The following is a 14,766-nucleotide window of genomic DNA, read 5'->3' on the forward strand; positions in this document are numbered from 1 at the left end:
ACGCTAAAAGGCCTCTTCTCTGCAGCTCTCGTTAGAAGACTCCTGGTTTTCGATCAAGTACGACTGGGCTCTGTGACTTGTCCAGGTGATGCAGTGCAGGGCCGGGCGGGTGTGCAGACAGAGACAGGATGGGAGGTGGCCCCGGGCGGGCACATACTCACGTCAGCTTCGCTGAGCGCCACGTCTACAATGCTGCCGATTACGATGAGGGAGTCAAACGTGTTCCAGGCATCACTAAAGTACCCCTGGACAGAGCAGGCGGGGGCAGATGTTTATGAGCACGTAGGAAGGAGAAGCCACGCTGACCACATGGGGTCACACCCGGGCCCCGCAGCAACCACGGCAACCAGGGGGGGCGGGAGGGCCAAAGGGAAGCGACCATACCGTCCACCGGTGCAGAGGGACACGGGGTGGGGGCACCTGCATGTGTGAGAGAGGCCACGGGTGCATGGACCCACACACACACACACACACACCACACACAGACACACACACGCCACACAGAGACACACACACCACACGCACACCACACAGACACACACACACACACACACCACACGACACACACACCACACGATGCAGACCGCGGCCCTGGGCAGCACTGAACCAAGCCAAGTACCTGTAGGACAGAGCGAGGCACTTGGTGACCCTGCCCTGGCACCCAAGGTCACAATCCCAACCCCTCGCTAGCTGAGGGAGGAGAAGGCCCTCCTACTCCCCGTATGGGGTCCCCAGTCATCTCCTTCTCTTCTTCCACATCAAGACCACTATGACCGGCGTTTCACACCTTCTCACTGCTGTGCCCTTGAAACAAACCAGCATCCCTGCCCCTCCTCGACAGTCCAAGTACTGCAAAGGGTGTGCCCCGCGGCAGGATGTCCTCACAGAGCTCTCGGTCTAAAGGGACACGAAGGCTTACAGGGAGACAGGCCAGCGATGCACGCCGTCTAAGGCAGAGGTGTGGCCTGTAGGGCTGCGGGATCAGCGCACAGAAGGTCTCACGGGGAAGGAGCGCTCAGGGATGGGGATGATGCTCGAGTGCTCCCACTGTCCCCCAGAGCAGCCCCTATCTCCTGATAGGCTCCTTTTTCCTCTCCAGCTCTGGCTTCCCTCCCCTCCCTCTGCATCCTCCAGGCTGAGCGGACTCCTTTCCATCCCTCAAACCACCACCAGGTTCTTGCCCAACTCCTGAGGCCTCTGTGACCCTGGCCTCCCCACCCCAACTCTACCTGCCCACGTCCACTTGACACTCAGCTCAAATGCCAACGCCCTGATGGCATGTTTTCAGATCCTCCTGACTTATACCTCCCATCCTGGGGACTCCGAATGTCTCTCAGGTCTTGATCACTGAATCTGGGGCCTCTGCCCGCAGGTCTACCCCATGGAATGAGGGTAGAGGACTGTGCTGACTGCTCTGTCCCCCCCTCCACTAATCCCACCACCCAGCCCGGAGCCGTGAGCCCACATAGTGCTTGACACGTGGCAAGGCCTCCTCCTTCCACCCACTTGCACCCTCCTGGTCATGCAGCTCCGCCCTATTCTTGTTATTTCAGGTCCTTGTATCTTGTTGAAGGCACAACATCCCTACGACTGTGACTTACAAATCTGTACATACATGGCATACATTTTGCATCCTCTCCTGGGCTCAGCACAGTAGGTGCTAAATTACTGCCTGCTGTCTCCTGATACCCCCCAGGAAGCCCTCAATCGGAGGGGGTGGTGGGGAGAACAGTACACAGAGGCTTCTGGTTGCAAGGTCAACGACTGTCTGCAAATCAACTGCATCTTTTCAACAAGCCAGGATGTGTTGTGGAAATAAAAATTCAGGTCTGAATCATATAAAAAGGGGCCCAGTGTGCTTACAACGGGGTACACTTAGTGCTGGATCAAGAACACCAGAACAGAAGGTACTTTGAAGTGTCAGGTCCCATGAATTGATCAAGTGCAGGCCCAGAGGAAGCCACTGCAGAGCCCCAGCCTTTTACGACACTATGGAGAATGTGGACACGCTGGCTGTTCCAACAACCGGAGGAGGGATGTCTGTTCTAATCACTGTTAATCACCCCAGGTGCATTTATGGGGGACTGTAACGCTGACTTAGGGTTTGAGATTTTTAAAAAATTTCATCTTAAATAATGTAAGATTTTCCCAACCAACTGCCACGACTTCTGACCCTGCCCCCGCCCCCCCCCCACCCCCCGCCATCTCCTCTCTCCTCCTCTCCCACAATCCCAGCACCTCTCTCATAGTTACTTACCCTCACGGACTGACTGCCACCCTCCCAGACCCCTCTGTTAGCCCTCTAACAAGTAAACAAAAGCTCCCCTGCACCAGCTCTGATGATCTGTGATAAATGTCTAATGGGAGCGTCTGCTTAGTAAAGACAACGTCTCACTCCTTACAGCTTCTCTTCTCAAGATGTGGGACTCTTGGCTGGCAAAACAGGAGAGGCAGGCCACGGTGAGGACACGACTGGTGCCCCTCAGGAAGCCGGCTGTGCTGGTCAGAGAGGAGACCCAGAGCCTGCACCAGGACGTAAAGGCACATTCTGCTTCCCTCCCCGAGGACAACGCCAGACCAGACAGTCAGCTGGATCACGTGGTGCGCTGAGTGCCGCCGTTGTACCCGGGTTGTGAGAACACAGCGTTTGCTCTTAAATTATCTGCATCACTGTGAATGGTAACACACAGTGGGCTGACTGGCGGCCTGGCCACAGAGCACGCTCTGAGGTGCAGAGCCTGTCCTCTTCCTCATGGATTTAACAGCAACTCAGAACTGCAGAGACAATGGTGAGCCTTTCCCTCTCCTCTAGAGAGGAACTGATGCCTTAGAAACGCGTGGTCATCAGTAACAACTGGGGCTCTAGGGCACAGAGAGCAGTGAGGACCCACTGTCCCTCCTGTCCTGTCCCACACCACGGGCCCTGCCCCCCTCTTGCTACAGTACATCCTTTCCCGGAGGCCAAGCCCACCACCATTCAGGGCACTGAATGCCCCTCTTACCTACTTGAGACTTGATTCCTGAATAGCTCCTCTGTCTCTGTGTGTCTCTGTGTCTCTGCCTCTCCAGAATGATCAGTATTCACCTGTGGATCATTCCTATCAGCCTGCAAACTACTCTCCAACTGGCCCATCCTGGCCCCCTGCGGTGTATAAAGTCACTTTAAATCAACACGATAGGGGCTTGATGTTTGGGGTCCTGGAACTCTTTGGTAATCTCATCAACACCCTCTCTGGAGGGTCCACTGCACTCACAGAGTCGTGCCCAAATTCTAGAGGGTTCCTGGACTGACACCCTCATCTAGGCGACAGGAGGCTTGAGTTGCTGCAGGTGGCTGGAATCACAGGCTCTGGCCAGATGGCTTGCTAGGGGTCCCAGGGAGGCAGAAAATGCCAACCCCCCCCCGCCCCGCCTTCTTCCCACATCCTGTTTCCCTGATTAGTAGCCTCCTAGGTAATAAAATCACTGTCAAGTGAGTATGACTCAGCCCCACCCCTTTCCCATCAAAGCCACCGCAGCGTCTGGGTAACCAGAAGGTTAGGGCTTCTAGCACGGCGCCCACCTGCATGCTCTCTCCTCTTGGCCAGTCACAAGAGGGTCTCCTACAACTGAATGTGGAGGCCAGGGCCCCTCAGGTGGAACCAGCAGTCCCTACCAGTCTGGCCACAGTTGGCCCGTATTACTTTTTGAACAGCCTCACCCATTTGAAAGGATCAAGCAAGTCAGCCACACGCAATAACATTTATTACTCGGAAACACTTCTGACCCCGGGAATTTAAAATCATAACCCAGACTAACGTGGGCTTAGGGCCAGGAAGCTCCCTTGTTTCTAAGAACTCTATCTTGATTGTCCATTAACATAATCTCCGGCTAGACTATAGGCTCCTGGAAGGAGAGCTGGACCCCCAGCCAGGATAGAGCATGGGCTTGGCACATGGTAGGCAGCAAGGTCTATGCAATGCAAACAAGAGAAGCAGCCCAAGTCCAGGATCTTTTCGCTGCCCGGCCTTTTGGGGTTTACTGAGGCAGCCGGATCACTTTCCAATTTCTGCCAGGGACTGTCTGGGAAGCATTTGACCCAAGGGATGACCCACAGTGCCAACTTTGGGTGGAAACTGTAACTGACAGCTTTCTAACCAGCATAAGCCTTTCCAAAGGTCAAGTGGAGGCTTAAAGAAAAATATGTTCACTTTTGGCCACTCTGCTCTGCCCACATCTCCTGTGATAGAAAAGCCGGTAGGGCCCGATGCCAAGGGGCTGAACCCACAGGTTCATCCATCCATTCCTTTCTTTCTTCCTTCCACCACTTCCCGTGGAGTAACCAGCACGTAGCAGGCATCGCGTGAGACACACACAACCCAGCCTTGAGCAGCTGCTCAGCTAATGGAGAGGGAGACATGGAGGGTATTGATGTTGACAATGCACAGTGAGCATCTAACAGGAGCACATGTGAAGGGGAGAGCCGACCCTGGCTAGGCTGGGGGGACACTGTGACGGAGGAGCCCACATTCCAGACAGGCCTTAAAAGATAACAAGGTGGAAAAAGGGCTTCCAGACACAGAAGCACGGGCCACGGAAAGGTCCCGCATGGTAACAGCGGGGATGGGGTGCAGAGGAGGAACGGCTGGGAGCGCGCGGCCGGAAATGAGGCAGAAATGTAAGTGCGCTAGTGTCTGGTGCAGAACTTTGAATATTCGACTATGAAGTTACCTTTTTTTTTTCATACAACAGGTGGCACGGTCAGCTTTCAGTTTACAAAGGGAGTGTGTGGAAGATGAAGGGGGGCGCTGAGGCCAGAGGCAGGAGATGTTTCAGCAGTCAAGGAATGCAAGAGGGAGGAGGGCCGCGGAGGCTGGGGTGAGACGAGCTGGCCACTGAGGCCCTGGGCGTGCACGCGTCTTACCAGGGGAGAAGGGGACCAGGAGGCAGCTCCGGGATACCCCGGCCTTGAAAGGATAGGCTGAGCCCATGAAGGAGTCTGACATCAAGTTCTAGTTAAGGAGAGTTAGTATTTCCCCTCAAGCGCTATTTGGCATTAAAATAAATCACTGAGATACATTTATGAGATATATATATATATATATGTGATCACTGAAGAACTGAAAAGATAGCGTCAGGGTTTCTTCCCAGGAGGTACAGAAGGTGCTCCAGGAAAACTGCTGGGGCTGGTAAAGCAGCCTTATTCCTGCCAGGGACCCTGGGGGAGGGAGTGCTGTCCTGGGAGGCATATGGGACCGGGTGACCCAGTGTCCACAACACATCCGCTCTGCACAGAAGCACGAGGACAGCACTAAAGCACTTTCTTCTTTCCCCAAACCCAGTAACTCTCAACGTTTTCCAAGCTCAAGTGGCTAGGCAGGCAAATTCGACATTTTCAAGGTACAGTTGATGCTTGAACACTGTGGCTTTGAACTGTGCGTGTCCACATACACATGGATGCTTTTCAAGAGTAAATACCACAGCCCTACGTGGTTTGTGGTTGGCTGAATCAATGGGTGCAGAGGAACCTCAGATAGGGAGCGGCGGCTCTAAGCAATACTCAGATTAACCCGCGTGTTGTTCAAGGGTCAAGTGTAGAACCAAGACCAAAACGCTTCGAGGTCTAAGCCTTGGGAACAAAGTGTGGCTCCCTGAGGAAAAGCCCACATGGAGGCAGGTAACGTACTTGAACAGGTGCTGGACAAAACACCAGATGGGCGGCTTCTGGAAGCACAAAGAAGGAACCTCAGTCAAATCAGAAGTGCTCCTTAGACCTACGGGAGCCAGTACTTTGGACAAAGCCCTTCTTCAATCTCCCTCCTTGCAGCAAGAGAATTCACCTGAGGAGTCCAGCGGCTGCCCCTTGGGAGTACTGGAGGGGAAGGCCTCGGAACAGGACTTGGTTCTTATCTACATCATGGCCCACCTTTCAAAACCCTAGGGCGGCTCAGTCTCTCCAAGTGCGCGAGCTCGATGCCCGATGGGTGGGTCTTCCCTGGGGAGCCGACACGACCCACTGAGTAGCCTGTTTGCTCGGCCCTCATTCCTTGTCGCTTTGGCGTCTCACCGCCTTCCATGCTTGCCTAACCCACACTCAAAACAACTTTTCTCCTGGAGTGATCCCACCTCCCCACCAGGGAAGCTCTCAGCTCGCACCACATCCCTCGAAATGTGCTCTCACTCAGGAGGTCCCCTTTACCAGTCAGGCCCTTGAGTATAAAAGGAGTCAGGTTCCTCCACTCGTTTGAACCCTTCCTCCTATGATGCCTTCTCACCTCCCAGGAAGGACTGTAACTTCACCCTCTGTATTTCTATTACAAAACAGCTGCAACCCTGTCTCTCCTGACAGAGGCTGACAAGTTTCTCCCGGAACACGCGCCCCTCACTGTGGAGAACACAGCCCCAAAGGACCCTGTGACAGAGCTCCCCAGGAGAGACACAGACCTTCTGAGATGAAGTTTATGGGCCAGGTTCCCAGCCCTCTGTCCCTCTGGCCATCTCCTCACAGAGAGGCTTCCTTCTGCCACCTTTGCAACACGTCTCCTCAGCCCCACTGCCCCTCTGACGGGTAGGAGGGCCTCACTGACTTCTTTGCGGATGACTACTCGCCTGGCCTTGCTTTGCTAACACCAAAGAGGAGATAGGAGAGTCAGGAAGCGTTTTAAGAAGAGCTTTGCTTCTTGGTGAAATGACTCTCTCCGGCTCCTCCAGACACACCGTCACAACACCAAATCCATCTGCTTCGCAAATGCAGTGACGGTGCCCCTCAGGCGTAGAGGCGCTGCTATTGCTGTTTTAAAATTTCTCTCACTTGTAATCTGAGGTTATCTTCTGCTGTGAAAATACCTTGTGGAGGAAAACTACGAAGCGGCACAATTTCTAGCGGAAATCACTCATTTAAAAACTCTGATCCATCAGTACTGACTACAAGTTAGCCACTCACTTCCTCTCGGCCTCACCAGCCTGTTCACACACCACTGAACTCTCCTCCCAGGTTTGGTAACAGTGGTTCACCGGACACAGCCGCTGACAGTGCACACGCAGACACACACGGACTCACACACATGCCGGGGGAAATGTGCCTTCTCAGAGCTTAATCACCAGGCAGGGCAAGACATGGCGAGGGGATCTAGGAAATGTTGCATAGATACGTGCCATGTCGCCTTGATCAAGTGCTTTTGGAGTTCTTACTCTGCAACCTTTCCATCAGTCCAGACAAATGTTGATCAAGGACGGAAAGGGGAAAGGGAAGCAAACCAAAAATCTCAAAGGATATTCAGAAGAGTTTGGTGGGGGCAGGGAAGAAGGTGCATGTGTGGAGATATGGACAAGTCACAGTAATTAGCATCTGGCCATGCAAAAATGCCAGGTTTGACCCCACTGCAATCACCCCGATCGATCACTTACAAGCGTCCTTTCTTTTTGGTCCACAAAGAGCTGATAAAGATTGCATAGGAATTAATTCAAATTAAAGATAGGAACAGTTCTATATTAGAATTCCACTTACGGATGGAGTATGTGAACCCATCATTTCATAATCCGAGTCTTACTTAAATTAGTGTTGTCAGATACCTTACACCCTGATGAACAGACACTGGGGTCACTGAACTCATTCTCTAACTCTGATGGGTGGAGGTTTTGCTAGAAAAGAAACTGAGGGTCAAATGTGTCACAGCTCGGCCAGGATCTGCTCCTCTGTCCAGGGTTTTAGGATGAGGAAGCATCACCACTTGATGATGGGGATGGTGGTCGTCATCGTAACAGTCCTGACACGTCTACAGCATGGGGCTACACGCCGAGCACTCTTGTAAGCGTGGCACACAGAGTGATTCTTACTCCTCCAAACTGCCCTATGAAGTAGGACTACTAGAGCCCTCATTCCATGGGTGAGGAAATGGAGGCACAGAGCAGTGAAGTATCGACAGCTTGCTTGGGGATTTGAGTCCAGTCTGGTCCCAGAATGGTGCGTGCTCTTCGACACTATACTATCTGTCTCTTACGCTACAGACGTTGACAACTGTGGACTGGACTCAGTCTGTCCTAAAGGAGACATAACACGCAGAGCAGTCCAACACAGTTTAAAATGCTCGTGTCTTGTTTTGTCTTAAAGTCAAGTGAAATTTTTCTAAATTAAACAAACGAAAGATGGTATGGCTGTGAGAGGTCTGCAGCTGGTAGAATTTTCCATAAAAGGTGAAAAAGGTGCTGTAGACCAAGAACAAAGAAAACCAAAGTCTTTATGCTGGCAATGTAGAAGTAAAATCAGGGCCGAATTATTCCTGATGGGTTATGTGAAAACAATGTCTCCAATGCTCAAGTAATGAGGTGAGTTTCCTTGAGACAGTCTGACACACGCTCTTCTAGAAACAGAAAATCAGGTTTCAAAACAATCTCCATTCTGCAAATTCCTAATTCTCTCTTCTTCTTTTTCTCAGAATTGTTTTTGCGAGGTTTTGTTTTCGCAGATTTATTTTCTCATGTGTACACAGATGCCCTCATCGGGTTTTAATGTTCTCAGGCGATAACCTAGTTAACGGCCAGAACCATTCGGCATAATCCAGTAACACAAGACTAACGGGAAGTGGGTGACTCTTTGGAGTGATTCGGCTACAGCCTTTGACAGTGGGTTCAGCAACTCACCTTAGGTTTAAATGCAATGACTTTCAAAACCATCTCGACGGTGAACACCCCGGTGAACACCATGTTCAGGATGTCCATGGCGTCATTAAACATCCTGGACTGCTCGTAGTGCTGTGGACGGAAGCAGAGGCACGGTTCTCGGGGGTCCACTCCGGACTCGCAAAAGGAGGCTCCCCAGCCCACCACCCCCTGCAGGCGTCCGTCCGCCTGTCACACGGGCAGCGAGGCAACCTCCCCGGTCCAGCACCCTCTCCCAGTGATTCCACCGACCCTGCGAGGGCATGCGGTAGGTCCCCCACAAAGCGCAGGGAGCCCTGACAAGATGAGGGTGACCAAACGATGAAGGGGAAAGACATCCACTTCCTCTGCTCGGAATAAAGGGAATCCACCCTTTCTCCCAGCAGGGTTTCTACTCAGGGCCTTGACCCGGGCACAATGCAGAACACGCCCACAGGTCTATGGACAAAGGTAGGACTCGGTTAGGATACATTATACGCCATTTAGGCCTATATCCCATCAAAGGCACTGTTATCATCCTGCCTTCGTGCTTTTCCCTACATCAGCAGAGGGTCCTCATTCCTAAGGAATTCGTAAATTTAAGGAAAGGGCCAGAAAACATACCCTTGGCTGTCTTTACACTCGTCTCCCAGACAGCACTGGGAGTTGGTTTGATTTGCTCAAGTTCTTAGAGCCAGTGGGAAACTGAATCTAGACCTTGGCCACTCTTGTCCTAGTGCAATATCCACTAGACAGCGCAAGGGCTGGAAACGCTCACTATCAACACCGCTCTGTAATCCAATGCGGCCAGTTGAAGTGAGCTGCCTTCCTTGCCCCCAGTGAGCCAAGAGTCGCTGTCAGGCAGGCCAAACTCAGTACTCCACGGACCAGAAGACTCCCCACTGCCACGCTGAGAGTGACTTGAGGACAGGAATGACACTCCGGGACAGGCCCAGAGCAAAGTGCCGGACACAAATTACCCAGCATAAACTTCGTTTCCCACTTTACCAATCGACTAAGCCAGGCTCGGGGGACTTAAATAACTTGCCCCGGGTCACCCGGCTGCTAAGGAGTCAAGTCAGGATTGAAGACCCCGCCTGTTCATTTCCACACAGACAGAGCTTTAGTCCACAACCACTCCCTGGCCACAGAAGCCCACAGTAAAGGTTCACAGGCCGGCAAGCCATGCTAGGGCTCCAGAGAAATGGCACTTATGGTCACGCTGTACAGTCTCTTACGCAGAAGAGTGACTGTAAACTCCTGCCACGGCAACTGTTAGCCAGAATGGGAGTCTGGCCAAACTACAGCCCAGACTCGTCAGATAATCAAACCCTTCCTCCTGTGAGGGGGCGGCATTCCACCCTCAGGATTTGGGGCATGGGGCTGCACCGAAGGCCCAGACGTGATCCACGCGGCTGTCTCCATTTTTACCTGCATGGCCAAGCAGAGTGTGTTGAGCATGATGAGGACAAACATCATGTACTCGAAAGGCGAGGAGTTCACCACGTACCAGAACTTGTACTGGTAGGGGTTTTTGGGGATGTATCTCCGCAAGGGACGTGCTTTCAAGGCGTATTCAACACACTGACGCTGCAATGGCAGAAAAGAGCAACGGGGATCCTGAGCACGTCTATGGAAGAAGGACACAGTTCTCGTCTGCCCTGAAAAGCTGGCGCACCCCTTCTGGGAGGGGGCGAGAACGAGGGGGAACCGCCAGCGCAACCCGCACAGGTACCACTCAGCATCACTGACAAAGGGCCCCCAGCTCCATCACCTCATCTGGTCCTCACAGCAGCCTTTGAGGGTAAGCAGAGCACCCAGTTTGCTTCCATTTCGCTTATTAAAAGACTGAGGTCCGGCGATGCATTAAGCAGAGATGCAAAGCCTTGACCCATGTCTTATCCCTGCCCTTCTTTGATGCTGGTGGAGTACATCTGTAGTTCTCCTGCCCAGGGAAGGAAGCCAAGGAACGAGAGGCAAGGAAATCCTCAAGAACCAGAGGGGCTGGGCTGACTCCCTGAGATTGGAGGTCCCATGGCTGCTCCGGGATGGACCCATACAAGACGCCTACCAGAAGCCAGAACGAGCGTGGTAACCCTAAGTGTCTAATGGTGAGTGAGCTGTGTGTCTGCCTGAGAACTTTAGAGGCTCAGGAGCTTGTCGTGTTCATCTTAGAACCCCCAGGACATGGTCCGTGATGATGGCCAGAGCACTACCCCGCCCACTGATGCTGGAGCCGAGACCGGTCCACCCTTTGCAGCAAGCCCAGAGGGAGCCTCCAGCCCCGAAAGCCTTTTCAGCATCATACCCTACTTGCTCCTAGGCCCAGACCAACCACAGGCTCTCTCTGTGCAGAACCTGGCCCCGCTGTGACCTCACATGCTGACTCTTGGGACCCCTGACTGGAGCCTATCCTGGACCTCGTGGTGACCTAGTTTCAGCTCTGGTTCCGCCTGGGTCTTGCCCTGACACTCTTCTTCCTTGGCGGGGGTCAGGAGGGGTGAAGAGCTGGACCAGGCCTCCCTCAGACCGTCACTGATAAAATCTGCAGGGACGCCCTGACAACTCACAGCAATGTCTTCCTATAAACCAAGCTGTCCTCGTGTTTCCCCCAGTGGAGATGCTGCAGCCTGAGACAGACGGTCTCACCATGCACGGCGACTTCCCGCCAGGAAGCCCAGGCTGGCAGTGATTCTTGCTCTCTATGTAATCATCGAACAGAGATGGCTACTGATAGAGGGCCTGGGGGAAACTCCCAGAACAGAATCTCGATCTCACAGACTATTTTTACAGCTGAAAAAGACCTTTAAAAGTGACTCCTTAATGCCCTCAATTTAGGGAGACAGCCCAGACAGGAGGTGGAGGCACACCCACAGTCACAGAGCAGGTGCAGGCAGAACAGGACCAGACAGGTCTCCTGGCCCCCTCGCATCATCACACGATCAGAGCCAAAGGCCCCTGCGCCTAACAGACTGGCTAAAAGAAGGTGCTAGATCAAGAGACTGATGCCAGTGTAACCTTAGTCCCAAGTTTAAAGTTAGCGACTTTCCCGGGGGTGTGAGAGGGTACTTCCTCCTAAGTCAATGGTTCTCAACCAGGGCACGTTTGACAACGTCTGGAGATATTTCTGGAGCGGGAATGAGGGTGGGGGGCAGAAGGTGCTACTGGAATCTAGTGGGGAGAGGCCAGGGAGGCTTCTCAACCATGCACCGCAAGCATAACAAAGAATTATCCAGCCTCAAATGTCAACAGTCCCGAGGTTGAGGAGATAAAAGGCTTGGGAGGGACTGTGCGAGTGCCACTGGGTGCTTCCTGACCCCAGGCCACACCATCCTACGTGACTCTGAGCTGTCACTAGTGGGTCATGACCACAGAAGGTGGCCTAGGTATCCTGACTTCTCACTCACACGTCTGGGGGTAAATTTCAAAATTACAGCCTACTCTGCACCTGGGAAACTAACTCTCCACACTGATGACTCACAGTGGCTGAGGGTGTGCTCTGAGCAGGGCCCAAGCCCCAGGGAGAGAGAGCAGGTGGGCACCCTTCTCTGTACATGCGGGAAGCTGTCAAAAGAGAAATCGGTCCTCTTTGGCTCGAGGGACAGAAGCCCGAACAGTGTGTGACTCTAACCTGATTTTTGTCCAGCTCACAGTTCTTATACTCTTTCTCCCCCTGCTCCTGAAATGTGACGATGACGAAGCCCACAAAGATGTTCATCATGAAGAACGCTACGATGATGATGTAGATGATGAAGAAGATGGAGATCTCCACGCGGTAGTTGTAGATGGGGCCGACGTTCTCTCCGTTCGAGTCGATGGCTTTGTACAGCAACCTGGAGAGCAGAGGATCCAGTGAGCACCAGCCCCGCTGGCTTCTGACCACCTCTGTGGGCACTGACGCTCGGACCCCTCGCTGGGAGCCCACCCCAAGGCCCTGGGACACGTGGAGGTCCCTCAGGAAGCCTCTTGAGTGTTAGGCCAATCAGCCCCGGCACCTGGCGGAGGGAACACCTGGGATATATTTGTTGACTGATGGCTCTGAAGACTGGAAAAGATTTTACAAATATCCAGTAATGCTCCTTTCTGGTCACAGACAGAAGACAGGACGGACATCACATGGAAGACACTGGCGGAACTGAAAGCTGTAAATGCGAGACAACGAGCGAGCGGCCAGGGCATTTCCAAAGAACTACGAGAGGTTCCCCAAACTGAAACAAGCACTAAAATTAAATGTCCCAGGCAGAACTCTGAGCAGAAAGAGGGGCAATGACTGCAACAGCCTCCAGTTCAACGTATGCTCGTTCTGACACAGATTCAGCCCTTCCAGGCACCCACCCGAGGCGTGCACTGTGCTGGGTGCTTTCACATCCATCTGGAAAGGTGGACATACGGTCGTCCCTGTCTTACGGAAGCTCAGAGAGGGATCTAAGTGCCAAGGTCACAGTCCTGGGGACAGAGCAGGAGTTGAGCCCACCTCCCCTGAGTCCCAAGTCCCAAGTCTGTTCATTTCCCTGCCATCCCTGGTGGCAGCTGCCACCCAGGTTTACTAAAGTGCAGTGTTTAAACCCTGAGACCACAGCTAGCGCCTCCGTGGAGTGCAGGCTCTCACTCTATGCTCCTCGTCTCGCAGGACCAATCCACCAATGAACAAGCCCCACCCAACTGTCCTACTTCGCAGACACCCCACACATCCAGAGAGTCCTGCCAGCCTGTCCACCCTCCTCTGGGCATGAGAACTTGACAGTCGGAACTCTATCAACATATATATGTTCTGGCGGCAGGAGCTGGGGGGCCATCAGAGAGCAGAGCACAACAAAGGTACAAGAGCGCTCCTGTCGTATTCTACCATCTTCCTTCTTTCCACTTTTCTTACCTCACCCATCAAAATCCTAGCCATTCCTCAGGACCCTATGCTGCATGTCTCTGACACACCAGGACCCTCCTGCTTGGCTTGGTTGGCGACACTGACTAAACGTGGGCTTTGAGAGGGGAAACCACATCTAGACAGCTCTGTTTCTTCCACAGGGTGTAGTACAGCATGTTGCATGGAGCTGGTATCAAGAGCACACGTTATGAATGAGCCAGCAAGCGCGGCAGTGAAAGACGTGGCACGATGGCACGTACTGGTACGTTACTAGGAGTGAATGAACAAATGAATGAACGGTCTGGGACACTCTCATGGGCCTCTTTAGGAACAGTGTAGTGGCAGCTTTACTGATGAGGTGACACAGGAGCTGGCCTGAAAAATGCCTCTGGGGACTCCCTATCCACATCCAGCAATGCCCCCCAGGAACCCGCTGAGAGATACCCCCCTTCCAAGACCCCAGCTTCCCAAATCTGAGAGTCCTGGCTGCCCACAGGGGTTAATCCTTTGCCTAATCAGACAGAGGAGCCCTGTGGGCCAGGAAGTGAGCGATAAGTGGTCCAAAGTTAAAGAGTCATAGAAAAGGCCTACAAAACTGGAGAAAAGCAGCAGGACCCACTCTCCAGGAGACACGGCTCAGCCCAGAGTGCCCGCGAAGCAGCAGCGGCAGCCCTGGGAGACGCACGGTCTCGGTACTCACGCGGGCCAGCCCTCGAACGTGGAGACCGTGAACAGAGCCATCATAGCTGAGAGGACGTTGTCAAAGTTGAAGTCGCTGTTTTGCCAGATCCTCTCACGGACCACAGGGTTATCGACATCCCCATCCTTGTAGAGGATGAAGAGCCCCCTAGAGAGGAAAGGAAGTGGGCGGTCACCCTGGCAGGATGTGGAATCTGTCACACTGCCCGATCCCTCCCCCGGCCAGGCCACCGTTCTGAGCATGGCACAGCCTGCGTTTCTCCACATCATGCTCTCCATTTAGCCTACTCGACGGTTCGAATAACCGTGCAGCAATGACTAAATGAGCATCCTCCAGAGTGACCGGGCAGACACCCAGCCTGATCACAAATGAAAACTACCGAACAAGAACCATCCCTCATACAATGGCCTCAAGGTGTGCAATGAAGAACCGAAAGTTTTGGCCATGCAGAATTCCACAGGCTCCGGGAAACAAGCCCAGGCATCCGCTAATCCACATTTTAGTTTTAATCAAATTCCTTCTCTACATTTTAGTTTTAATCAAATTCCTTCTCTACATTTTAGTTTTAATCAAATTCCTTCTCTCG

General features: G+C 53.0%; 1 protein-coding gene across 3 annotated transcripts in view; it reads right to left on the reverse strand.

The window, feature by feature from the left end:
• Positions 1-14,766, reverse strand: part of CACNA1D (calcium voltage-gated channel subunit alpha1 D) — a 318,421-nt gene that overhangs the window by 46,921 nt on the left and 256,734 nt on the right. For all 3 annotated transcript variants that reach the window (XM_065885465.1, XM_065885468.1, XM_065885466.1), the window contains 5 exons: positions 14,181-14,327; positions 12,248-12,449; positions 10,048-10,206; positions 8,620-8,730; positions 162-245 (listed from right to left, as the gene is read on the reverse strand). In XM_065885465.1, the coding sequence (XP_065741537.1) occupies positions 162-245; positions 8,620-8,730; positions 10,048-10,206; positions 12,248-12,449; positions 14,181-14,327 (703 nt within the window). The remainder of the gene's footprint in view (positions 1-161; positions 246-8,619; positions 8,731-10,047; positions 10,207-12,247; positions 12,450-14,180; positions 14,328-14,766) is intronic.

The sequence above is a fragment of the Phocoena phocoena genome, chromosome 10 (genome assembly GCF_963924675.1).
Source record: "Phocoena phocoena chromosome 10, mPhoPho1.1, whole genome shotgun sequence".
NCBI lineage: Eukaryota > Metazoa > Chordata > Mammalia > Artiodactyla > Phocoenidae > Phocoena > Phocoena phocoena.